The sequence below is a fragment of the Fundulus heteroclitus genome, chromosome 16 (genome assembly GCF_011125445.2).
Source record: "Fundulus heteroclitus isolate FHET01 chromosome 16, MU-UCD_Fhet_4.1, whole genome shotgun sequence".
Lineage (NCBI taxonomy): Eukaryota > Metazoa > Chordata > Actinopteri > Cyprinodontiformes > Fundulidae > Fundulus > Fundulus heteroclitus.
The window spans coordinates 27,913,542-27,940,864 of record NC_046376.1 but is presented as its reverse complement, the minus strand read 5'-3'; the positions used below and the strand labels follow the sequence as shown (position 1 = coordinate 27,940,864).

General features: G+C 43.3%; 2 protein-coding genes across 3 annotated transcripts; one reads left to right on the top strand and one right to left on the bottom strand.

The window, feature by feature from the left end:
* Nucleotides 1–715: 715 nt before the first annotated feature.
* Nucleotides 716–9,804, top strand: LOC105918003 (protein Tob2). Its single transcript, XM_012852971.3, has 2 exons — nucleotides 716–1,013; nucleotides 4,616–9,804. Exon 2 carries the CDS (start codon nucleotides 4,808–4,810, stop codon nucleotides 6,005–6,007), a length of 1,200 nt encoding a protein of 399 aa, XP_012708425.2. The 5' UTR covers nucleotides 716–1,013; nucleotides 4,616–4,807; the 3' UTR covers nucleotides 6,008–9,804.
* A 2,595-nt stretch (nucleotides 9,805–12,399) lies between these two features.
* On the bottom strand, nucleotides 12,400–25,054 carry tefb (TEF transcription factor, PAR bZIP family member b). Of its 2 annotated transcripts, none has more exons than XM_012852970.3 (4): nucleotides 24,805–25,054; nucleotides 18,309–18,860; nucleotides 16,875–17,092; nucleotides 12,400–16,478 (listed from the first exon to the last, which is right to left on the bottom strand). In XM_012852970.3, the coding sequence occupies exons 1-4, from the start codon at nucleotides 24,908–24,910 to the stop codon at nucleotides 16,263–16,265; spliced, it is 1,092 nt and encodes a 363-aa protein (XP_012708424.1). In that variant the 5' UTR covers nucleotides 24,911–25,054; the 3' UTR covers nucleotides 12,400–16,262. The 2 variants fall into 2 exon arrangements, with proteins under 2 accessions (XP_012708424.1, XP_012708423.1); XM_012852969.3 differs by lacking the exon at nucleotides 24,805–25,054 and adding an exon at nucleotides 20,764–21,091.
* Between the last annotated feature and the right edge of the window lie 2,269 nt (nucleotides 25,055–27,323).

Genomic DNA, 27,323 nt, shown 5'->3' with positions numbered 1-27,323 from the left:
ATATTAATAATCAAACCCTAAAAATTCATTGGGGCTTTCAGACTCCTTAGAGTAATACAAAACGTTTCATTAGCATGGGGCATATTTTAAAATGTCGGTATGTTTTTCCCTGTTCACCAGTTTATTGTCATTCATATTTTAAATCCTATATATTTTGAATACTGTGTTGAAAATCACATAGCTTGGGCGAGTGGGTGTTATTTCATGAAGAGCTGATATAGAGTAAAAACTTATTTTGAATTTCAAGAAATAATATACATGCCCAGTGCAGTCAAAAAAGTAAAATTGATAATTACTGAAATCGTTAAGAACATCATGTCCCATAAGCCATTGCTAAAACTTATTCGCTTCAGCTGCTGCTGACCAATAAACTGCTGGTCCTCCTGCATGTCAGCCAATAAAAACTCTGTTGCTATCACTATTAGTATTTTTAGTAAACTGTTCCGGGAAGAAAAATGTCTGTCCGCCATGTAAGCTAGTGCCTACAAAGATAATATTATGCATTCGATGCCAAAAGTAAGCGCTATTTTTGGTGACATTTAAAAGATGGCGTCTGTGACGTTTTCGATTTCCTTATTTTAACGAGGCTGCATACGTATTAAAAACGACTGGGCGAGTCTATAACTGTAATGAATATTATTTGGCTATGAATACAAAACAGACGTAGGTATCGTTTATGATGAGGAAGAAAAAGTAGTCCCTGTCGTCACAGGGGTGTGGGCGACTCACAGCGTATAAATCCGCCGGGTTGTCAAACAGCAAAGTTTCAGCGGACCCCTCCAGTGCAAAGTGTCACCGAGAGACAAAGTACGTCAGATAATCAGAGCTGCGGCGAGAAAGGAGAGGAAAAACAGCATCTTTCATCCCTCTACGATATCAGCCTGGCGAACCCGTGAACTGACACCTCCGCGTTGAATTTAAATTTAATCATGAGGGAATTAATCTAGAGGACCAAAGGAGTGCGAGTCGAGCTCGGACACCATCCTCCTCCTCCTCATCATCATCACTGGCAGGTGAGCGACTACATCCCCCGGTGCTTGAAGTGCAGACATTTCTCCTCAGTGTGGTTATATAGAGCATCGCGTTGGGATGCGCTGGTGTTTTTCCACGGCTTTTCCCTGCAAAGCGTGCTGGGCTCGGATGTCTGTGTGTGTCCTCCTCTTTTATGCACATTTGCAGCCTTTTCACACTGTGTCCCACTGCTGCTGCTGCCCTTTCCCCGAGGATGTTTATGCTGAGACGGGCTCTCTCATTGGTCAGCTGCATCCTCGATGGGCTGCTCGGCACTTCGTTAGCTTTACAATTTAATTTCCAGTGGCCTTTTTCTCGGGAAAACAAAGAGGGATCCTCCACTCGCGCACGCAGCTAAGTAAATGTACTCCCTGTTCCAGTGGCTTAAGGACTGCCGCTAATCTGCCTCTGTCTCTCAGCCCAATGCAAACCTTTGAGATCACTCTTAGGTTTGCATATTTGTCTACGCTTTTTGGCTTCATCGTTTTGTATGCAAATCGAGTTAAAAAAAAAAGAAGAAAAAAGGAGGGGGGGGGGCAGAACTGTTACACAACAACATATTCGACCCGCGGGAGGACAGAGGACAAATCCCAATGTTTTGAAGGCAACTTTTCTATTATGCAACTGCTTGCCTTCCAACACGATCGCCCAGAAAGGTCATAATGTAGCGTGCATGTGTGGGTTTTAACCCGACACACACGGTGGCAGACACTGGCCCACAGTCAGTCCATGTAAACAAACAGAACACCTCTGATCCTGCTGACGCATGGACGTGCAACAACAGCGCCAGCGATAATAATAATAATAATATAAAAACAGCTTATTCTCCTGTAAGATGCTCGTCACGTCAGTGTTTCGGATCCTGTGAGGTGCATAAATGCCTCGGATGGGCAAACTGGATGCTTCCCTTCAGTCGCGTCAGCTCGCTTTATGTGAAGCGTGCAGAAATGGATTTGTTCCACAGATGTTGCCAAAAGACAAGGCCCCTATTTATAGCTCTTTCATGCCCCCCCATCTTCATCCTTCATGAAGCAGGTGAAAGGAGAGTTTAGATTTCCTTCCCTGGCCGTCTCTCCTGCAGCCTTTGTGGCCCAGCCCTGTGTGCAGTTCTGTCTCTAATGACATTAGAGTTGTCTTTTAATCTGAGCCGCCTTTCTAATCTTAACCGCTGAAATCCCCATCTGCCCAGGGAGGTAAAGGCGAAGAACTGCTGTAGATTTAGTTTGCCTTCATGTTTTGGGAGTGAGAGGGAAGGAAGGGTGAAGGTGCATGCTGGGAAGTTGTGTTCCGCCCACCAAATGTCCCTGCCATTTTCTGACTGCTAGCACACAGTTCCTGGTTTGGCTCTGTTTTTGAGTGTTTTTTTTTTTTTTTTTTTCTCATGCGGGCCTTTATTTCAGTTTGCACGCCCATGCTGATGAATGGACTCCGAAGGATTAAGATAGAAGCACTTTATGGGATCACATTCAGATTATGCAGGATTTCTGAAGCTCGACAAAGCAGCATCTGTTACATCCATCATCCAGTCGTACATTTGATGGACTCAATAAAAAAAAAAACGGTCCGTTTTTTATAGTTGCTGATTCAGGAAAAGCATCATGTTTGTCTCAAAATCCCCCTCAGGCGCCGAATGAATTATTTATCGTTGGTACGAGTAAATATAGAGCGGCGTTCACTATTGGAATCCGTATCCACTTTCACATATTTAAGTTTCTCTTACCTTAGCATTTGCTGTGACATCTTATAAAAGTGCAGGAAGAGGATCACCCGCACTTTGTTACAACGGAGAACGGTTTAAGACGAGTGTTGGGTGCACAAGTTGAAATGTCTCCATCTACACGTTCAACATTGTATGATAAAGGCTCAAATAGCTGCATGCCTCCATTAATCTTTGCGTTGATGTCTGCAGCTTGCGGATGCTTTGCGTTGCAATGAGAGAGATCCTAGCTTTGTGTTGGCTGGAGTTTTAACCCCTCTTCTAATCACGTTTTGTACAGTTCCTTTGAACCGGTTGGTATCCTGCCATCAACCCAGCAGTTAAGCATAGCCTATAGATTTTTCGGTCGTGCTGAGTTGGAGGCCTTTCCAGAAGCTTAATGTCAGCCTGCTTCATCCACAGATTAGGGGATGCTGGGGAACCAGCGTCCCTGTCCGTAGTGGAGCGAGTTTAACGTCGCTAGCTATGTTTACTCCGATTACTTTTAGCCACGTAAAGGACCGATTGGAATGAAAATGCGTCATGTCAACACACCGGTCGGAATATTGTGTTCAGATTAAGCTCAATCTGAATGAATTTGTATTCCCAGTGAAACGGGTGGTTTATGCCGAATGACATTTTGGTTCTATTGGTTCTATGTCAAATAAAGCCAGGTCCTTATAAACGCACGTCTTGATCAGAGTCACTGATTGTTCGCCCATATAAACGGTACAATCTGATTATTTTTGTTTTTTACATTTCAATACGATGGTGAAGTTTTGTGCATGTAAACATAGCTATTGTGGCCAGTCCCGACCAAAGAGGAGGCGTCTGTTCCGAAATCCAGACCTTCAAGCTCGACTGGCGGCTTCCTTCTGTAGAGCGCTCTCACGGCCAAAGGAGGTGAGCGTTGAGCTTTCTGACCACAACGAGAAGAGAGTGTCTGGAAGAGTCTAGCTGAGGCTGCTCAACCATGCATGGTGGTGGCAGCATCATGATGTGGTATGGTGATGATCAGCTGCTCTTCGATCCAGAGAAGATCGGCCCTTTGCGATCCGTGGCTCCAAAACGACGGAACCAGTCGCCGTTAAATACTAGACGGGCCTCGTCTCGTGCTGTTTTCATGATCTCCGTTAAAACGCGTTTATTTTCAGTGGCTTGTTTGTTTTCGTTTGGCTCATTTCGCTCTTTGTGTTACACTTTTTTCTACTTTTATTGTTGTTGTTTTTTTCCTTCTTTTACCATCATTTCTGTATTTAAGTCTTTGATCCACTTTTGCGAGGTATTGCACGTTGGCCTATCAAGTAGATTATTTCTGATAAAATAAATTTGGACAAGGAGGACGTCGTCAAAGAGGCTTCAGCTCAACAGACAGATCTTTGGAACCTGGTTGCAGTCGGGTGGTCCACACTGCAAAAACAGAACTAAAAATAAGTAAAATTTTCTTAAAATTAGTGTTTCTGTCTTTGATTTGAGCAGGTAAATAAGATGATCTGCCAATAGAATAAGATTTGTGCACTTAAAATAGAAACAATTCATCTCCATCTTCTTATTTCAAGTGCAGGATGTCTAATTATCTTAATTTAGGGGTCAAAATACTCATTCCATTGGCAAATTATCATATTTACTCAGATCAAGGACAAAAACACTATGTTTAAGAACATTTTGCTTATTTTTAGATCCGTTTTTGCAGTGCAACAAAGAGCAGTTCAAATGAATCATTAAAAGCCCTAAATTAACGTGGCATCTACGCCCATGACGACTTGTACGTGAACTTCTCCACAGCACCGTAACCAGCTAGGATTAGAAAACGCCTCACTTGGCCTCCGGGTCTAGCCTACAGGGGTGTGTGTTATCGTTTTTTTCTCTGCTTAACATCAGAGTAACAGTTTTCTCCTGTCTTCACAGCTGCAGCGTCTAGAGAAACACCGCCTGCCACCCGCTGTCCCCCGCTCATGAGATGCCCCCGCCGCCATGACGCGAAAAGCTTCAACGACTTTTCAGTAAGCCGGAGGTACAGACGCACATCTGTGCCGCCAGCCTGTCAGCGGCGTCTTCTAACACTTTGCTCACACGCGACGGCTCTAACCGGATGCGGCCATGCATCTAGAGGTCAAGGTCGCCCTCAACTTCATCGTGTCCTACCTGTACAACAAGCTGCCTCGCCGTCGGGCCGACCTGTTCGGCGAGGAGCTGGAGAGGATACTGGTCTCCCGTTTCGAGGGACACTGGTATCCCGAGGCCCCCCTCAGGGGATCCGCGTTCCGCTGCATCCACTTGGGGGCGCCGAGGGACCCCGTGGTGGAGCTGGCCGCCAAAAGAAGCGGGCTGGACACGGAGGAGGTGCGCGCCAACGTCCCGGCCGAGCTCAGCGTGTGGATCGACCCGTATGAGGTTTCCTACCAGATCGGCGAGAAGGGAGCGGTGAAGGTGCTTTACCTGGAGGACCCGCCGGGCCTCGGCTGCGACGGCGAGAGGGCCGAGGCGGCGAGCGGCGAGGGCAAAGGCGAGCCCGAGGCTGAGGAGGCCAAGAGTCTGGGGTTTAATCCCGATGCTCAGGTGTTTGTGCCCATTGGAAGTCAAGCATCTCCTGCGCTGATGCCGTCTCTCTCGAGCTCTCCCACGCCTTTGTCGGCTCAGCCCGGGCTTTTTAGCTACCCCAGTTCCAGCACACCCACCGACCCGGGGGTCCATTCGTCCAACACCTCCACCCCTTCTCCTCCCAGTGCCGGGTTACCCTACCTCCCCACTCAGCAGGCCCCCTCAGCTCTGCCCCTTGCCCGTCCCCAGCCCATCACCTTCACCACCGCCAGCTTTGCCGCCACCAAATTCGGCTCCACCAAAATGAAGAAGTGCAGCGGCGCCGGGTCAGCGGCCGGCTCCGCCGTCATCGTGCAGCCCTCGCAGAGGATGCTCTCCCGCTCCCCCACCAACATGTCGGCACCAGAGCTGCTGAAGCACAAGCCCCTGTCGCTCTCCTTGCACTCCCTCGGAGGTCCCGTCCCCAGCCAGCTCTCCCCCAGCGCCAAAGAGTTCGTCTACCCAGGATCCCCGGGCCCCTTTTTCTTTGACCCGGACACTCAGCCCATGCAGCCTCAAGCCAGCCCTTTCCAGCCCTCGCACAGCATCGGCTCCAACGCGCCCTTCGACCCGTTCGCCAGCCCCTCCCCTCAAAGCGTGGGCATCCTCAGCAGCGGCGGCGGCATCCCTTACGTGGAGAAACCCCCGTTTGACGGTCTAGGAAGCTACAGCCTGCAATATCCAAGCCAGTCCTTCCAGCCTGTGGTGCTGGCCAACTAGGCGTGTTTGGAACAAGAACAGTTGGACGCAAGAGTCCAATCGAGAGACTCTCCAATTGTTTTCAGTTTTTCTAACAAAATCTTATAATGCTAACACACATCCAGAGTGGATTTTGCCACAGAAATTGAAAAAATAATCTGTTTAGCATCTCCTGTTTTATCCTTCCTAGAGTCATTTCTGTTCTCCCTCACTTTGCATCGACAACAATAACATTAGTTAGGGGTCGAGTCCCTTTTCTAGGCTTGGTTCTCGCAGGCGTCGGGCGGCGCGAAGGATTCACGTTCCACTCCTGTGACGGACCCGTCTCTAGAGCAGCTCCATTTTGCACTGCACTGTCATGCTGTGAAAAGAGGACTTTGCCAAGTCCTGCAGGGAACGACTGCTGTGGAAAACTCAGCACTTTGCTCCGCAATCTGCTCTGCCCTACTTGCCACAAATACACAGGAGAAGGGTGGGGGGGGGGTTGCTCTGCTGCCTGTGTTGTGGAGTCCTGCTCCGTTTTTTGTGTCGTTTGTCTCCGTTATCATCGGATGCACGTATATTGAAGGCTTTGTTATCAGTCGCTGGACCGTTTTGTGCGAGCAGGAATGAATGGTGGCGGCCGAGCAGAGGGGAAGGGCGGCGTCTGAGGACGTATTGTCAAAGGGGAAACGGCTGGAGGAAGCCTTTTTTTTGAATGTGAAAGAGAAATTAATTAGAATTTTTAACTATGCTGATGCCTTTTTGGTAGTAAACCCGGGGAAGTGTGCAGGCACAAACGCAGCGTACGCACGATGTTCCGGTCAGCAGCTTGTGTGAAGGTGAACGGGCGAGGAGCAGGAGGTGCAGCAGCTAAGCAGCGGGGATTGTGATAAATGGCTTAGCATGACTTTGACTATGAAGGAGAGGTTTTTCCTCCTCCGGCTCGGAGGGAAGAGGGAGGGAGACGGGGCGAGAAACTTCTAGACGAGCGTGCTGCCTCTGCGTAGTAGCCGGGGTTGTACCGGCGAGCGTCGCGTTGAAACGCAGAGCACGTTTGTGGTGAACCAAAACACTATTCTCTCCTCTCCTCTTGAAATTCTCCTGCTGTCTGTGTTTCTCAAGCTGTTGCAAGGAAAAGCAACCCAGTTCAGTCCAGGTCTCCTCCCAGCTGCAGTGAAGGGGGGGGGGATGCATAAGAGAACCGATGGCGTCTGTGTGCACGGCTCTCAGAGAGGGTGTCAGACATGTTACTCTCCTGGCGTCGCGTGTGTAAGGTTGTGTCGTCGTTGGTCAGCGCAGGGCAGGGCTGGCCTCCACGTGTGCAGCTGTTCAGCACCTTATCACAGCATCAGCACAACCCATCATTCACCCTCCGCTTGGTTGTTGCACATTTTTATTCGGACGAGGTGAAATGCGTTGGGAGATTATTAGATTAGCCTAGCTCGCGTTGCGTTGCTTTAGGAAAAAAAAGGTGATCCCATCAGACCTTCTTTTTTTTTTATCAACTTTTTGAGTGTTTTCCAGAGGTGTAGGTGTTGTTTTTTTTTTTTTTTCTTTTTTTAATGTTGTAACTTTTGCTTAAGTTGGCGTAAGGACCCAAGAGTCATTTTTTTTTTCTTTTTCAGAAAATTTAGGAGATTAGTTATCCTTCAGCTGTATCGGTTTATATTTTATTTTCCTATTTTTCAAATTACCCTATGTATTTGTATTGGTTGGGGGTTGTGACTGCAGGATTGTGTATATATAAAGTTCTCATGTTCAGATTCTTTAGTTTTATACACCCTGAAGTTTTCCTCCTTTTTTTTTTTTTTCCTCTTTCTTTCAAAAACCTATCATGAATATATGCAAACTGAGACAAAATAAAGATGTACAGAAAAAAGTATTGAATGTGAATTGTACCTTGTACAGTATTTGTCTCGTATAAGACGGGTAAATGTATTACTTCTTGAGTTTGGGTTTCAGGCGGTGGGGATTGTGCAGGAGAGAGATTGCAGATAAGGACGTTCTGTTCTGGGGCTGATAATACTCCTGTTTTTAAAAGGCAAACCAAAAATCTTCAGTTAACGTTTCCTTTTTGACTGAATGTCCCCTTTTCCCACCCTTTTCTGTATTCCCTGCCCATCATGTGGCCGCACCTCCTTTTGCTCCCTTAGCCTCAAGTGTTTTGTCCATCGGCACTTCCTGTACCCAGACATGCAGTGCCCTGGAGAAGAATTCATTCCCTTTGAACTATGCTACATTTTGTCCCACTCCAGCGACAAACTTCAATTTTATTGGGGGCCTGTTGTGATAGACTAACACAAGGCAGTGTATTGTTGTGTAGTGGAAGGAACATTACATGTTTGTTTATTTTTTCTTTACTAATAAGATTTAGAAAAATGAGGAGCCTCTAGCAGGTATTCATCCAGGATAGTTGTATCCATCTCCCCATCAATTCTGACCAGCTTCATCCCTATTGGAGAAAAGCATCCCCACAGCATGATGCTGCCACCACCTTGTTTCACCACAGGGCCGCGGTGGTCAGGGTGACATGAATATTCGGTTTTCTGCCACGCATTTTGTTTTCCTCATGTGACTTTCTTTCAACATTTACTTCTTTTTTTCCTGCCACTCCTTCGTTTAAGGCGGTATTTGTGGAGCGCAGGACTAATAGCTGTTCTGTTAACTCTTCCACCCAAGCTGTGGACCCCTGCAGCTCCTCCATTTGCCTTTAATTAGGATTAGGGGAGTAAAGGAGATTGAAAGGAAATGCAAGCCACATTTTGCATATTTGTATCTTTTGAAAAAAGACAAATTTCAAAACCATCCGTGACTCAACATTTTTGTCGGTTTGTCCCATTAAGGCCCCCAAAATGAAATTGAAGTTCATAGTTTGTGACAAAATGTCAGAAGGGTGATCAATTCTGTTTCAAGCCACTTTACTTAATTGTGACTACTATGAAATTCTATTAGAAATGCCTTTTTTTTTTTTTTTCATTTTTAACTAGAAAAAACCCAAATTTGAACTTCCTGCTCAGTCAGTCAGGACCTTTTGGGTGCCTGAACTAAAGCCATATCCCCCGCTGTCTTTGCTTACGCTGATGCTCATCCTTCCGCACTGCAGCCTGGTGCCATAAGCTTTTATGCCACCCTTCAAAGAGTCAAGGGGTCTCTACCTCTCTGCGCCCAAGAAAAAAACAAACCCAGAAACTGCTTCCAGTAGAAAGACGCAGCTGTGAATGTTTTGGGATGTTGGGGGGGATAAAATGGAAAGTGAATGTGGTCCAGATCTAATTGTCTACCCTGGATTTAAGTAGCCTGCAGAGAAGTGAAACATTCGGATCTTTGCATGTCTGACTAAACTAATTTAATCTAGGGTTTCTTTAAGCTCTTGTGTTTGGATAGGACTGAATAGGACGGCGTTTACATGCAGGCTGCTCTAAAAGTAGGGTTGATGATTAACGGAGATGGAAAAGAAATTAATTTCAATTCTGATGTCCTTTTGCTTGTGCCGCTGTGTGCATTTTATTTTGCACCTGGAACTATTGTGATAAAAGAATCTTATTTTCTATGTAAACTTTAACATGTAAAAGTAAAATAGATTTAAGAGTTTAAATAATATATAAATAGTGCTCTGTTTCTCTGTATTTTATTATTTCTTTCCTCTTTTGTATCTGACCTGTACACCCTGTAGATGTCCGACGAACCTTTCACTACCGAAATGCAATGACCTGTTTTCTGTGCCGCCCCTCGGGGAAATGGGGGAGTTACTACTGCAGTTTCTTATTGTATCAGATTCTTTTTTTAAGTTTATAATAAAAAGAGCAGACTGGCAGAAAAAAAAGGAAGCATGGAAACCAAACGCGTCCCTGTCGTTCTTCCTGCTGAAAGCTGGACTTGTTTGTGATCTAAAGAGCTGGATGATTGGTTGAAGCAGAGGACTAATGAGTCCTCTTGTTGCAGTAAACAAATTCAAGCCACGTTTGATCAATAATTCAAAGCAAAAAAAAAAAAAAAAAATAGATATAGAGCAGCCAGATTGCTCACCACCCACATCAGCTGGACTCATCCCAGAAGATATTACTTTACATTTCATCATCCAGCTCTCTGCTAGTCGGTGTGTCTTCTACCGGTGTCTGTGCAAAGCCATGGGAAGGGCTGGCTTTTTCATCTGAGGGGAAAAATACAAATTTATGCAGACTAGGAACATGTCCTGTTATGACATTAACATGCAAGACAAGGGTTCTCTGCATCTTTGTCCCTCCTCATCCGTCTTGTTTGCCTCCAATCCTTTCTTCTTGCCCCAAACCCCAATCCTCCCTTTCAGGGCTCCATCCTCCACACACACACACACACCCATCCAGCTTGTCTTTGAGGATGCCGCTGTTATGCAACGCAGCTCCACCGTGTGTGCCGATGTGATCATTACGCAACATTCTCCTACTCCTCTGGAATACTGATGAGCGGCAGCGCTGAAGCAAGGGACCAGATGGGCGTAAAAACAGCTGCATGACAGACACGATGAGATCCCGATTCTCCAGCATGCGTTCACGTACACGTTCAGGACGGTTGTGCTCTGCAGCAAAAGGGTTTAGGACGAAACCTTAGTGCTCCTACAAAAGCAGTTTCTTTGTTAACCGAGCGTTCCTTTGTCTGTCCGTGCCAGGGCCGACCCAAGGGTGCGTGGGGCCTTAAGCAAGCTCACCCCGCTTAATTGTTTGCGCATTGTTCCGTTTGAAATGTGTTTTACGAGTCAATCATCTCATTTGCTTCAGTCATTAAGGAAACTTTGCTCCAGGTAAAAGGTTTGAGAAGGTGGAATAAATTGTTGAAATCATTTTTCTAGCAGTCGCGTGTTTCCGTGAACGCTCAGCGGAGTTTGATTAAAAAGAGACCAAGTTTAATTAGCTGTGCTGACAAGCAAGCATGAAAAATTGTCAGTTTTTATATGCATATATTTAAAAAAAGTTACAATGTGAAATGAAATGTGACCTCCTACTCGCAAACAAGCAATGGACATTTTTAATCGACAACAGACTAAAAAAATCACACTCTATTAACACAAACTGTTTTACTACTGGATGTATGGGGAAAAAATGCCACAGTTTTGCTGTATGTGAGCAACATTTCTATGTAAACATGGAACATGAAAGTGCTTATTGTTCAGAACATTATACATTTTTGCTGTTCTTGACTTTAGCACGGACAATCCAGGGAACTGCTCTGCTAAGCCCAAAACTTCACCCATGGATGGGTGAAGTTTTAGGGTCTCAAAACATGAGTTTTCTTAGGTGCTGACATTTGACAGAAATTTCCAAAGAAGTACATGGCCATATCGCTAAGGTTAGGTTTGGAAGTATTTTTGTGTAGCTAGTTATCCAGCGGATATGTTTTGTATGCATTGGTTGGAGGCATACAAAGACCAGGGCTCAAATGTTGATGCGTTTTCTTTTAATAACTATTTCTTAGGCGTGGTAGGTGTGGACAATCCTGGTCCCCGAGGGCCTGCCTGGCATAGACGGTCCGTGCTTGAGCACACCTGACTCACAAACAGCTGAGTCCAGTGAAACGGTTCCTTCCTTTCAAAGGAGTGGCACAGATTTTAAAATTAATAACCTAAATTAAGCCAGAGATGAGCAATTTCATTCATGAAACAAAGCATGTTCCACTTATGGGAAAACATTGTGGATATGTCAAATGAAAGTATGCAGTAGCTGCAGTTCAGAAATGTGCTGCACATGCTCTGCTACCCTTGTGCCTGTTCTTCTCTGGCATAGCAAGGCAGGGATTGTGTGTGCATCAGTGAGAAACACAACAAAAAAAGAATGACTCGCAACTGCAGCAGAGTTCCTATTGTTCGTCCGACGGAGCTGGTCAATAGATTCAGTTTGATTGCAAGCGTCAAAGCCCTATTGTTAACGAAACAGACAATCTCTGAGAAGTAGGACACATTCCCTTTGTACCCAGAGGACAGATTTTGTGAGTTTCCTGTGGCTAATACAACAAGAAAGCCCACTGGAGACGGAAATTCATCTGGGATAGTCAGGGGTCCTAGAGCGGTCCCAAGTTCAGCATCCATTGCTGCGCTCAATATAAAACGTAGTATTGAAAGTTGTAGTATTGAACTAGTTATTAGTGGTACACTTTTCACTAATTCTAATTCTGAACATGTTCCTTTAGTGCTAACATGCATAAATACGGGCAAATCCACTGTTTTACGTTTCCAGCAGGATCGGCTGATCCTTCTGGTTTTCAGCCTTGCAATCAGAACACGCTCAACTTGGGTGTCTCTTCAAAAGATAAATTGAATGCACTAACGTCCTATTTAATACTTCTAGGGCACTAGGGTGCCCCCTTCTGGCCTGGAGGCCATTCGCAGCAACCCAGTACACTTATACCTTGGCTAAGCTTCAGTGCAGCGGCTCAATGACTCAAGCGAGGTCACAACCAGAGCTGGACATCATTAAATTCCACTTTATTTTATATGCATATAACAAGGTACAGTTACATAGTATTACAGCTGCATGTATCAGATAGTGGTAATACAAAAAACATCTTTATATAAAAAGAGAAGAAAGCAACACATAAAAAACATTTCATTAAAGATATTTTCCCAGGAGTACTGCAGGTACTGCGGAGAGTAAACAATAATGTTGAACTGATGCAGATTCTCATTCCAACCTGATTTCAGGATATAACTTTGTTGAAAATTGAACAAACTGATTTTCTACTCAATAGCATTACCATATTCTCCTATCGGCTATTCTCCTTTTTTTTCTTTTCTTTTTTTTTGTAGCTCTTGGTCAGAAAATAACTGCTTTGGTTAAAGGGGGAGAAATTAATTTGTAGAGCTCATCGATTAAGTCTGTGATGGACTGCTGCTTTTTTCCCCTTCAAAAAAAAAAACAAAAAAAAAAAACAAGCTGCCATTTGTATAAATTGAGCATCTGTAACTTGTAATCTCATGTTTTCTTACATTATAAATCATTTTAAGGTGCTATACATCAGAATTAAAGACTGCTACATGCTGTGTATGACACTTTCTGTAACATATTTAATATATATATATATGTTTGTCTTATCTAAAAATAGCCCTGATGGCATTAAATTATCACTCATTTATAGGCCAAATATATTTTTATTCAATTAAAAACATGTTTGCACTCCGAAACTACAGTGCTGTCCAAAAGGCATAAAGAAAAACAATGCACAATGCCTGAAAATGTATTTTATACTACACTGTCAAGAAAGTTTTTACCCTTTATGAAAACACAGAAAGCACCAACTGATCCAGTGTATAATGTAGGCATAAATCCATCTGTAGCAAATAGAAGTCAATCCTTATAATAGTTAGAAAAAGACACCGTTTTCAGCTGATGATCTCTGAGACAGATGGTGCTGTTGTGCCCATCGTAAGCAGAGGACTTTTTCTTTTTTTTTTTAAACAGAACAATTATCCTAGGCATCCAAAAACACATCCTATCTTTAGTGATGGTTTTACAGACATAAGTACACTTGGTGTGACATTTACAAGAGAAAATAAACACAAGCCTCACTGGGTTTCATGCATTAGGATCCTTAAGGAAAGAGGACCAAAAACTGGAAGCACAATGACTTTGGGACATTTCTATTCAGTACATTATAGCAAATTTTACAGATAACATTAATTAAAATGAAACAGGCATTACATAACAGAGTATTATTGCCACATTAATTATCTGTCCAACACTACGGTGACTATGAGCCCAAACCAGTCGATGTAGTAAATGTAGAAACCCCTAACAGTCTGTGATGCAAAATTAGGATCAGACTAAGCCACTTTGGCAAAAAGCACTCGACCAAAGTTTTAACCAATTAAAACTAACCTGCCTTTTAGGTGCTTTCTTCCTCAACCAACCCAACTTTTATAGCTCTGCCAAAATTGATCCAATCAGAGTGGGTAAGTGGAGCCGGCCCGAGCCAAAGGCAAACTAAGCCACTGCGTTGGACCCCCAGGCCAGCAGAGGGCCCCCAAGAGCCCTTACATTATGGTGTTATTTACAGTTTATGTTTCAGAAGATGTTTGCTGTCAAATTTATGAGAAATGGGACTATTTTTCGATTAGCTGTTTTCAGAGATTCAAGCTTAAAAGAATTTCAAATTCTTCAGTTCAAAATCACAATCAAACTATTATTTGTTTTTATAAAGATGGACAAATGTATAACTTTTACTCAAAGGGAACTTTAGTGTGATAGCCATGTTAGAGTTGCAAATTAAAACAATTTCATAATGTGTAATTATTTATTTTTTTATTAAAGTTGTATTTTATTTTGTTTTTTAACTGAAAAATGTTACATGTCTTCACACAAGGGGAAATTTAGTTTTGAGTAATGTTAGTCACAGTTTATCACTATTTATCATAAGTCATTTTTATTTTTGTATTGATTGTAATAGATTAGGTTTATTAGATTTGAATAGAGGAATTTATAAGAAATTTAAAGTTTTGTCTGAGCTGGGGTCACTGCACACTGCATCCATTGCAAATAATTTACAACATGCATTTATCAATTTTCAGAAATTTCTCTATGCATAGCCAGTTAAACTTGACCACTTCTTTGGGTTTCCATTCATTCTGCATTGAGCTACAACGCACAGGGCCGGACCGCCAGATAGAATACGTGGGGAAAACTAACGCCACCGCTATGATTTTGTTTGATTTAACCTGCTCTAAAATATTTACCCTAAATTATCCATATTTATTTAATAAATTGTTGCTTTAAATAAACAATGAACACAGAACATGGTGGGAGGTTTAATTGCGAGTGGGTCCCTAAATCAAGGTCTACTCAAAACCTTGGACCGGCCCTGATAAGAAGAGGATGGGGTAAAGCAGACTGTCCTAAGCATCTGTGCACGAGGACAAAATAAATTAAAATTTGAAAATCTGTTTGATCCCTGTTCCCTGCTCCGTCTCTGCTTTCATAGTGTAGCTGTTTCTTAAAAGGAAAAAAAAAGTTTTTGTCTGACTTATTGTTATACATCACAATTAACATGTGTGTTACCAATAGAACGAATACAGCACTCGTTATTTGGAAAACGTTAGGATATTATTGGGTTAACAAAGACAAAGTAAGAGTCCCTGCCTTAGGGAATTGAAACCCTGATACATAAATATTTACAAGCACACAGGCTCTGGGCGTGGCTACATGTTTATAAAAAGGTAGGAAAAGAAAAATCTCTGTCACTACACCTTTGGTGAGGAGACAGTGACTCTAGCGCCCTCTACTTGCAGTGTGCAGTAAAATAAACATCTCTACATATTAACATACCCCTCCACAGGTGAGGGCCTTTGAGTTCCTCACACTTAGGCCATCAAACGTAAAAAAACAACATTGCTTTCTTGATTTGTAACAACGTCGTTTTTACACATCTCTGATTTTATTAGCGGCTTTGAAAGCTGATTCGAGATCAGTAGAAAAGGAAACTAAGATTTCATCACAGTAGCTTTAAACTGCAGGTCACGTTTCCCCCACCCCCAGGTGGAAGCTGCTGTTTTTTTTTCCCCCCCCCCCCCCCCCCGTCTTTGTTTTTACTGTGAACAAGACGGCAAACTGCTACCCGTTCTCACATAGCAAACGTGTGTGTTTGTTTTTTTTTCAGGGTAAAAAGTGCAATGATGAATTACACACACTAACACGACAGTACAGAAAATCGACTGTATATACACACACAGATGTCTCAGATGCTGTTTTAGTGTGTACACCGGGAAGAATTGGGACTGAAACCCACCGATGACAGCCCGCCCCGACCTTCCTCTGGTCCCTCGGCCTTTTAGCTGGAAGTACCAACATGAATCTAACTCTTGCTCGTTTATTTAGCCTGATTGAGCCTATTTACGACTTGGTCCTCTAAGAACCAGAGTGTGGCGGTAAAGCTGAGGTGTGTGATTCTGTTGTACCAGCTTGCTCTTTTTTTTTTTTTACATGCCATGACTCTCCCAGGGGGACACCTGTGTGCCCCCCCCCCCACCCCACACACACAGTCCACCTCTTCTCTCAGTGTAGGAGCCAGGCGCTCTCCACAGGCCATCCATCGACCACCGCTCCCATCGCACCCCGCCGCCGCCCAGCGTGTGTCCAAAACTCCTGCATCATGTTAAGAGGCGTCAGCTGGAGCTCGACGCAGTGACTGGAGGTTGGTGAAGACAACAGTGCAAATTTAGGTTTGTGTCTGTGTTGGGATTCTGCGGGGAAGGGAGTTCTGCTTCTGTCTCATTGATGCTGCATGGATTCTAGATTTCTGTTTATGTCATTGTTCTCCTTTTCTTCGTTTCTCCCTACAGAGGGCCATACTTGGCTTCGTAGCGGGCTAAGACGTTCTTGCACCGCCCGCAGTCCTTCCGCAGCTCAGCAACCTGCTGCCTCAGCGCGGCGTTTTCCCGCTCCAGGAAGGAGGCGCGCACCGTGATCTGGTTCTCCTTCAGCCGCCGCGCATCACGAGACCGCTTTGCCGCCACGTTGTTCTTCTTCCTCCTGGACCAGTATTTCTCATCCTAGGCGCAATCAGTGAAAGAGAGAAAGGCACAGAGTCAACGACTTGATGCAGCCGGCTAGGTTTTCTTAGATAAGCTTTGACCAATTGGCTCTTGATAATCAACAGATTTTGTGCTGCAATATGAACAGGATGACGTTGCACCGTAATTGGGTCTAAATTGGATTCTATACGACTGGATATGACCTGGACCAGTTTGACATTTTTCCTAATGAAATGTGTTAGAAAAGCTGAATTCAATGAAATTGAACGGCGCTGAACAACTTATAACTGAATTAAATGGAAATGAATTGAATCGGTCATCTGAAACAATGACGAGGGACTGGAAAGAGGACCTCTGAGCCAAATAATGAAAGCTGTTCCAGATTTAGGGATGCTATACGTTAAACTAACCTACCTTTTGTTCGTCAGGAACAAAAACCTTCTTGGCTTTCTTGATCATCGGCTGGGGTTTCAGCTCCTCGTCAGAGAACTTGTGCTTGCGGGGGTTGAACAGCTCTCCCCCAGGAACGCTGGAGAGGACCAGGTCCGTGGGATCCGGCTGGAAATTGATGTCCACCTCAATGGCGTCTGGGTCAATGGGGGACGGCGTGTTTCGCTCATTAGCTTTACAATCTGCGGGTTTAGAGGGAAAGGTTGAGTCTGGGTGCAAGAGAAGCCATTTTGACCAAATGTTACGAATCTTATAAAGATTTCTGTAAAAAGATGCACATAAAACAATCTATTGGTACATGACCGGGGTGGATTAAAGCACCTAGTGCCTTCTATTAAGGCATTTTATTGAAATTTTATGGTGTGCACCAACACAAAAATAACATAACTGAATAGGAAGGAAAACGATCAATGACTGATGAAATGCCTTAGAAATAAACACCTGAAAACTGTGAATTGTAATCAGTACAATGCAGAAGCACTTATTGTTGAAAGTCTTTCAGGAGATGCTTCGACCAGCCTTGCAAGTCTAAAAATTGAATGTTGAAGCTTTTGTATTTTGCTAAATAACGTATCAGACTGGATGGAGAATGTCTGAACATCAGTTATTAAAGTCCTGACAGGATTTAGGTCTGAACTCGGCCATCCTCACACAGAAATATGCTTTAATCTAAACCGTTCCATCGTAGCTGTAGCTGTGTTAAGGATCGCTGTCCCGCTGCAGTGGGAACCTCCCCTCAAGTCTTTGCTTCAGGATTTCCTTGTATCTAGCTCCATCCATATCATTCATTATCTGTGATCCATTGTTGAAGAAAAGCATCCCCATAGCATGACTCTGTCACCTCCATGCTTTACCATGGGGGTGAAGGCCAAAATATTAACGTTACTTTGCAAGGCACTGTATGTAAAACTACATTGGCACAAAGTTTTCGCCCTTTAAATGAACGATTTACGATTGAACCAGTTCTTATTTTGGCACCAATGCTTTCTTCTTATATAACAACAAACCTTGTTTTTGTTTAGTCCTCTGTCAACTTTTAACATCCGTTTTCAAAGATCACTTCCAGGTCACAGCTTAGTGTAATAACCACCTTGCTTTGTGAGTGTTTAAATGCTGTGGGATGGACTGAAAGGCCGCGGCTTTGGCTGTATTTACATATGCAAGGTGAGTCCACTGTCTCTACGGTCAGATGCAAGGCAACAAGAAGCATCAAAAATATCTCAGTCTTCAGTATTCATTTGTCATGGCACAAAATAAACTTGTTTTTTTTGTTTTTGTTTCTCTGTTGCTCATTTTAATTAAAGATATTCCCCCACATTTGGAAGAAAACTAATTGCAAACATCAATGAATACATAAATCCATCACTTGCTAACGTTCGACAAATCTGAATGACTTGCCTGTTTTCTTCACTTCAGCTTCTGCTGGTGCTTCCTCAGTCAAACGTTCCTCCTCCTCCTGTCCTTCCTCCTCTTCCTCCTTTTCTAATTTGGCTGGCTGCAGCGTTGTGACCGTCACGGTTTCCTCCACATCCGAAGTAGCCTCGGAGGGAGAAGGGGCGGGCGGCGCCGGGGCGGAGACTTCCGTGGCAGCAGCAGCCAGAGGGGCAGCGACTGGTGCAGCGGGAGCCAGAGCGACAACTTTGGGAACGGGTTTGCCTTTGGTGTCCACTAAGGCCAGGGTCTTCTGTAGCTCCTCTTCCTCCAGACTCACAGGGATCCCGTTCTCCAGGAGAAACTCATCCAGGTCCATGTACTCCAGGTGGAAGGTCTCGCCATCGTAAGGGATGGTCTTCTCCCAGATGGCCGGGGTCAGGGAGGCTGACACTCCTCCACCGGTAGCACCCCCACCACTTCCGCCACCTCCTCCTCTAGAGCCTCCACCAGCGCCGGACGCCACGGCGCCACCTCCTTCCACATTCTCAGAGGAGCTCTGCTTTTCCTTCTCTATTTCTGCATATAGGGCAAAAGGAAAAAAAAAGGAAGTTAAATATATTAACCATTGGATTACAATCATATAGTCAATCTAGACCCAACACAGTAACTCATATCGTTTGCAGAGGAAATGATATCAGACTTTTTTTTACTCGGATTCAGACTATTAACACACTATAAGCTTCTCAGGAAGCGTGTTGTTCAGTGCAGTCAACTGATTTCATTTATATGTACAAAAATGTGGAAATATTATGTCTCCTTGTGTCTGCGTGTTATATGTTAGCGGTGTGCATCCTCAGCCGGTGCCTGTCTCCAAACTATTTCACTATGGTACCACTTGGTGACAATAAAGATTCTCAATTGGATTGTTCTCTCTCTCTGACAAATGTAAACCAACAATAAAAATACAGCTAACTAATCAAATAAAAAAAATTAACCCAGGATTTAAGAAAATACAAAGTATTCAGTGATCATAATGAAGGATAAGTAACTTTTGACTAATTTTGACGTAGGTTCCGAGACATTTTTGGCAAAAGTAGCGACTAATGCACTAAGTTTGCAGGAAAGAACGTTTGGACCCGCCTCCTGAATGCTTTTCAAACGAGTGGCACACCAAATGTCATAACATTTTAAATGTTATTATGATGCCGCCCTTTTTAGGATGGTTGGAATGGACATTCAAGACAAAACAAAAAAATACATTAATAAATAAGTAAATGTCGCAACAACTTGTTGTCTCCTGTTTTTAATTGTTATTGCAATAAAAGACGCATTAAAGACTCCAGTGGGAGCAATCAGCAGACACCGCTGCTTGCTGGAATGCATCGACATTTATTTTTCCAACTTGGATCGAAACGATTGTTGAAGATCTTTGAACGAGAAATTCCGGTCTGCCCTGCTTCACTTTGTTCAAACATTGTCCGTGTGTTTTATCATATCCCACATCCTCTCTTGCTCACATGCTTTGCTGGATTCATATAATGCAAGGAAACACAGATACGGGAAGGTTTCGGTTAAGAACGTACACACAAAGATGAGAAAAGTCTGCTCTCCAAGAGCAAAACATACATATGGAAGCACAAAGGAAAGGTCCGATATAATCACCTTTTGTGATGTCACTAGAGACATGTGTGAATCTGGATTTTATCCAAGTTTTTTTTTTTTTTTTTCTGGGGAGAAAATATATTTTAAAACAAAATAGCTAAAGAAAAAATTACCTCTTGTTCTATAGGTGACAAACTTGTCTAAGCTACAAAAAAAAAAAAAAAAAAAAAAAAAAAAGTCTGGTTCTCGCCTTTAAGAAATGGACAGCCGCTGTTGTTTTCCCAGTTCACACACGCACAGCTGCAGAGGAGTGTGTATTTCTAAGTGAACGGGGAAAGGGTGGTGTCCCATGTTCATGAAAAACCGTGAAAATAAAGGAGGGTCCTAACAACATAGTTTGTCACTTACGCTAAACAGAGAGAGGGCGAGTTGGACATTATAACATGGGGCGTCACGGAAGTCAGATAATGGATGATCGGCATAAGCAGCCCTGGACACAAACCTACACAATCCGAACTGGTAAACAGAAAACACGGGAAACTATGAGTTGGATAAAAACACCAAGCAGCTCCTCCGTCTGTGGGTGTCCTTTCTGAAGGCTTCCGCTGGCTCCAGACCCGCCTGGACAAGTGGGAACTTTCTGTTCTTTTTACGCTTCCTCCCTGCCTCAGATGAGACAGGCTACGCGCAACACATGGCGTAGAAGCCACTCGACCACAAACACCCATCATATTAAAAACTGCACATAATGACCCCCGGGTTGCGCACAAAGTGTGGTTGCGCACAAAGTGTGGGCGACCGACGCGTAGATTAGCTGAATTGACATGCCTTAAGATGAAAGCCCTGGCACACTCTAAGAATGACTTCCCAGGCTTACCGTCGTCCCCTTCCTCCAGGATATTAGGAGGTGGGATGTCCATGATCTTCTTTAAAACAAAAGGGTACGACTTCTGAGGAGCCGCTGCGGCGGCTGGGAGCGCCACTGTCACCGCTGCGTTGCCAGGCATTGTTCCGCGCCAAAGCTCCGGGGACACGGCAGCTGAGTTGGTAGCGAGCGCTAGGTCCAGACCCACGGCGATAAAAAAAACACTGATTCCCACGTTTGTTTGCTACCACGGCTGGTGTTGCACCTTCTTTATCAATAATAAGACGTGTCTAATAGACTTAACAGCCGTCTTGTTCTGCGTACCTACAGAGCGCGCTCATTGGATATTCATGAGGCGCATGCCCCGCCCATTCAAAGCAAATAGTAGAAGCTGATTGGATGTCGCCGTTTTTGGACATGAATGTGTTATCGGTGTGGGTCGCGTTTGGTGTAGCTACCGTTTCTGACAGACAACAAACATGCAAAGATCACTTAAATATAATAAAAGATCCAAACACATGTAAAAACAGCAAAGGACAGATGACATACTTATTTTATATTTTCACATGGGGGTAAAAAAATCGAAATTAAATTAAAAACAAAAAAATAAACCAGAATGAAAATAATGAATTGGGTCGGGAAACAACAGGAGGCATAATGGCGCACAACAAATCCGAAAATAATGTTTCCGTGATGGAGCACAGCCTGGGCTGCATGTCAGCAGCGCCACCTCCCTCCCTCCCTCCCTCCAAAAAAAAAAAAAAAACACAGGCAGTCTGCTGTGACTTCTCTCGCAAGAACGGGACGCTCGTGGACGAACACGTGCGACCCAGCCTCACCCTCGCTCACGTGAAAGCACAAGCTGTCGGGAGGCGTGGCTCCAGTTCCTCCGCACGTGCGGGCAAAGGAGAACAGCAACAAGAACGCGCGTGCACACGGATTAAAAACAGCGGACACCGGGAGGCGGGGACATTGGAAGAGAGCACAATAACGTTCGCTCACTGCTAAATAGTTTTATTATTATTATTTTTATGATCGCATTTATTTCTAGCGATCATTAAAAAAAAAGAAAAAAAAACAAAAAAAAACATTTTACTCCCCAATGAAACACGTCCTCATTTTAGCGCAGATGCGGGTCAACCAGAACGCTGCTTTAAATGTAACCATTGTTAAAACTGACACAGAGGGGAGTGGGGATCTTCACGTTTTCGCGCACACCTTTTTGGTGAGCGCCTGTCACGTGTTCTCTCAAGCTGAAGGTGCACTAAGGTTCACGGTATTCAACCCGCCTTCACTCCCTGTATCGGTTTCACCGTTAATAATAGCTGCCTAGTAAACTAGCTGTAGTCCAGCCTGACAGGTTTCAAATAAATATCCCAGCAGCAGCTGGTCCATGTATACCAAACCGGGCACGGAGGCCTGTAAACTGTGTCAACCTTAGAAAAGCACACAATCAGATGATAGCAGTGGCTGTGTTCACTTGCATTGTATCAAGATCTTTAAGCGGGTAATCAAAACCTGTGCGACCGCAAACACGTGTGAAAATGTATGTGCATCCAAACTAATTGCAGTTCGTATGTTGTACAATACACTCCTATCCATGTCATTTAGGCCAGTCACCTAAATGGTATGACAGTGTTTTGAGATGTTTTCAAAATAAACCTAAAAAAATGAATTAGGGTTTTTCTACAATCTTATCCTTTTAATGCATTGGCAGAAAAAGTGAGAAAATTACCAAAGTTTTGTCCAATTGCATTGAGCATAGCATCCCCACACACCCCTGTGGCTGCACTCTGCCCATCAGCAGGCTGAATAAATGCTATGCTGTCTTCTTGCATATGAAAAAAGGCAGATTTGGTCCCTTGGAAAATTTATTTAGCCAAAAAACAGTCATGGTGTTCCAACTGAATGAGCACAACCCTTGTTAAAGTAATCCTGTTGTAAGACTGCAGTTGGCATGCTACGACTAGATAGTTAGCTGTTGGCAAACTATCTACTTGACAAGCTTGCATCAACTTCTGTTATTTCATAAAAAGCAGAACTATAAATCTACAATCTGTTCAAGATGCATCTTAAGATACTGCTAAAATGTATTGGAAAATGTCATTTTTATTTCAAACTATTTATATTTATTTATAACAATAATGTAATAAGAAGTACATAAAATATTGTTTTGGCAGCTGTACAAATAAGTGTTACTCTTATGTTTTAAAGAAAAGTAATTCAATCCTGTTATGCATTTTTCTTTTACATTTTTGCATAAGCACTATAAAGATCACGTGAGTTTTACTCAAAGCTATCACTCCATGAGAATCTTATAAGTCCATGCCTAGCACCAGCTACTGATTATTTACAGAAATGAAAACCCTGTTGATACAGAACACACACGTGTTACTGGGGGACATCTGTGAGTAATGACCACCTGTAGGTGATTGCACAGAAGATTTGACCTATTTTAGGGGGAATGATTTCCTCAATTCCCAGCAGTATTTTTCCATGGACCATACAAGAGCAGGTGTTATACGCCCGTGCCATTTCCCCTCGTTTTATCTTTTCTTTAAGCCATTCTTGAGTCTGTCCCACACTAGCAGAAGAGTGCAACAGCATACTTGTTTCCTAAGTGAAAGTGGGTTACAAAAATTTTAATCAAAGGGACATTTTATTTTTACATTTATAACTACTGGGTTTGTTTTCTGAAGCGCACATGATCCCTTTGCCAACTGTTTAACAAAAGTGTGACAGAAATATTATGGGATGCATTTGTTAAGTCAAATAAAAACAAACAGCATAATAACACAGAATATGGTAACATGTTAGACATGTACAGTTTTCTTTGCTTCTGAATTGGTAGTAATTTTATGTGTGGCAGGCGATGTGACAATCTGCCATAGCGAGGCTCAAGATAACTGTTGGATCATACAACAGATACAATATAGGGAGCTATCCAGTGCTGAAAATGCCCTGCACCCTATACTTTGAAACGTAAGAAATCACCTAAACTGTTGTTTTTATTTGTTTGACTGAATCTTAGAAAATGGAAGCAGCTGGTCTTCCTCTTTCATGCATTTTATGTGATTTAATCCCACTGGGGTTTCCTGGAAAACACTAATGGGACAGGGATAATTTACACAGTGCATAATTCAAACAAGTTAGTCTCAGTGATCTACCAAAAAAAGCAATCTATGATATACAAAAGTTTCTTTTAAGTTTCAAACTAATTGGTACCAGTGTGACATTTCCCTACAAGCACATCTCCCATTTAGGTCTTTTTGATTAGCGATTAAATGAATGTAAAGGCAAACAGTCATGACTTTGATTCACATTGAACCCATGCTGCATTTCTACAAGTTTAAAACAAAATTACGGCAAGGGTTTAGGGCCATCTGAAGGACTTTTATCTGCACTGTCATAATGTAAAGAAGATGAAAACTTACCCTAAGCAAAAGGAAATGAGAAGCAAACCTGAAACGTTTAGTGAGCACGGGGAAAAATACAGGAGTAACGATTGTTTCTTTTATGTTACATGAGCCTCAGGCGGCCCTGTTGTGATTTATGATGAAGGTGATATCACAACCTTTCATCAGCTGTTCACGAGGAGACATATTTGCAAACAAAGTGAGCCAAAGGTCACCTTAGACTATTCCACTTAGAGCTATAATGACTCAAAGATTATTTCGTCGGTACACAATATACATACCTGCTTCAACTTTTTACTAACACTTTTTTATTCCCTGTCAGAACCAAAAGACACGTTTTGTTTTTCACGGCGCAAGGCTACTATCACAAAGGTTGTTTAAAATTACTACAAATAATTAATTCAAATAATGGTGTCACGTTAATTTATTTCTGGTTGTCAGGTAGCAAACACGTTTTAATGGCAGCCATTTTTCTAGCAATGTAAACAAGCAGGACTCGTTTAGGCTGCCGCCAAAAGTGTTCAAATGAATTACCGGTTGCAGTATATGGTTAAAAACAAGAAAATAAGTGGAAGCAAAGTTTTGAACCTACTTTTCTGATCCAAAAAAATTATGCATAACATTAAAATCAACTCACCGATGTCATCAAAGGCTGGAAAAGAGAAGGGATATTCAGCCAAGGCTTTCAGGAGATCAGGGATGTCACTTCTATCTCCAAAGAGGACTTCACTCGCTCCTGACATGATAAATAAAGTGTCGCTCCTGCTCTTGTCGGGAAAAGAATAAATGCTCCGACTAGATCCTCAAAGTACAAAACAAACCCCGTATATTCGCCCAGAAAGTCGCTTCGTTCACTTTTCACTAACTTCTCCGCATCACAGGTTGCGCCGGCATGTGTCCCAGTAAAGGATTTATAGAGCAGCAGCGGCCACGCCCTCAAAGTCCGGACTCGACGCCTTTCAGAGCCAATCAGGGAGCGGGAAGCGGACCGTGAAGCAGAAACTGGCTTTCAGCACACCACGCACTGCTGCACGTGCGGTGCAAAGCAGGACTTCATGCGGGGCGTGCAGCGACCCCTACTGTCTGACACAGGCAGTGCAACACAGAGCCACAGTTCAGAAACGGCTTTACTCACCAGGTTTGCGCACATAAACAGAATAAGACGCTTGCGGTTTAATTTAATTTAATACATTTTATATCTACATTTATTAAAAAGGAAAAAAATGCTTCTTGAAGCCTTTTTCCTAGGAATTGGAAGTTCCTAGCAGCGTTCTTGAAGTGAGGGGTGGCAGTGTGGAGGAGTTCTCCAGAAGTCCATCATCGCCACAGTTTTAAGCGAGTCAAACCCCAGGCGGTTCTTACCGCACCAGCAGATCCACCTCCTGACTGTGTGCAGACTTGTTACAGTCCTGGATCAATGGTAGCAGTGTCATCTTTAAACTCATTCCAAAAAAGTAAAAAAAAAAAAAAAAAAAAAAAAACCTGGACTTTTGTTGTCCAGTTGTTTTGTTCTTTTAACTTTTTTGGAACGACCATGACCTGGATGACTGAGAATCTTCACCAGCACATCAAACTCACCCCCGTCCTCACCTGTTGCTCCCGATCAGTCAGGGAACTGGAAGGTAGAAGCCGGCACAGTGAGCTGGATGACCTGATGGAAGACGTCTAGGCTGATGGTGTTGAAGGCTGAGCTGAAGTCCACCAACAGGATCCTGGCGAACATTTCTGGGTGGTCGAGGTGCTCCAGGGTGAAGTGCATCTCCCAGGTTGACTGCATCATCTGCCAAGGCCCTACTTCTTCAATTACTCAGCTTGGTCAGGTGGTCAAATCTAAGGAGGCTTCTGGTGGCTACAAACTCTGTTACCAACAATATACAACACCATACTTATGGTGTCCTTGTACAATGAGTGGAAATCAGGTGCTCCTGAGCCTAATATAGAGTGTCAAAGCAAAAAGTTTCAGTCCCTATATATCTATGATGTAAAATTGTACACGTATTACAAAAACATCTTTTCACTATGTCATCATGAACTATTTTGTTTTAGGAGACACCTGTTATATAAAGCACTGTATGGTCAAAAAATAGAGGAAAGTGAATACTCTATGGCAGCCCTGTATGTGAAAAATTCTCTGGAAAAAGAAATCCAGAAAACTAGTTCAGATAAAAAGGTGACGCCGAAGATTTTGAAAAATTCAAAATCTTTGAGCACATTTATTCAGTGGTGGTAGGGGGTTTGGGTTCAATGTTAAAAAACATTCACATCCCTGCTGTGAATACTTTGTACAACCCCCATCTGCCAATAGAGCGGCACCAAGGTCTTCTCCTTTAACCCTTTAGATCACAGGTGTCCAACTCTGGGCCTCACAGGCAAGTGTCCTGCAACTTTTAGATGTGTCTATGTTTCAGCACACTCCAGTCAAATAACTTGGCAGCATTCTGTAAACCCTGACTGCATGCTGAGGAGGCACGATAACCAATGTTTTGCTAGACTCCATCAGTGTTTCGTTCACTATCTCCCGGTATTTCAGAGAGTTTATCATACTTAACAGTGGGCAAGAGGTGCTTCTCCACATGTTCTTTGGTTTAGTGTTCTTTGCTAAAAGGCTTTGTCCTAGTCTGATCTGACCCAAGCACATGGTTCCAGTTAGAGCTCAGCAAACTCCACCATGTTTATGCTTGTGATGCTAACACAGACTGGCTTTTCTGCATGATCACTCCCCAAAAACTAGTTGGCATGTATAGTCTAATCAGTGACCCCAAGGCAACACTCTTTGCTGAGGTTCTGCCACAGTAAACTTTGGAGATTATTTTTATTTACCTCTATTTACATCCTGCTTACTGTGTGGGGACTAGATAAATATGGGTCGTCCTCCAGCCTGGCGGCTAAAAGAGGCTGACATCTGCGTCACATCATATATACACCCCAGAGAAACAGAAAGTCATAGAGTGCTGATGAAAGGTTCCTACAAAAAAAGTATGAATAAAGCATGCATGGGTTTGGACAAAATATAATGCCATCAGGGATTTTGCTAAAAACATTTTTTTTTTACATGGGATACCACTTGCACCTGCCGTACTCAGAAATTAAAATTATACAGATTATTGTTGTTTTGCTAGTTTTATTTAAAAACAAAAAAATTGTCTATTATAAGGC

Excerpts from the sequence above, each read along its gene's own strand:
- LOC105918003 (XM_012852971.3), top strand. The coding sequence starts at position 4,808 with ATGCATCTAGAGGTCAAGGTCGCCCTCAACTTCATCGTGTCCTACCTG.
- tefb (XM_012852969.3), bottom strand. The coding sequence starts at position 20,893 with ATGCCTGGCAACGCAGCGGTGACAGTGGCGCTCCCAGCCGCCGCAGCG. Across the intron at positions 17,093-18,308 it reads AGCTGAAGTGAAGAAAACAG|ATTGTAAAGCTAATGAGCGA; the intron begins GCAAGTCATTCA and ends CTAAACCCGCAG. Across the intron at positions 16,479-16,874 it reads TTGTTCCTGACGAACAAAAG|GATGAGAAATACTGGTCCAG; the intron begins GTAGGTTAGTTT and ends GATTGCGCCTAG.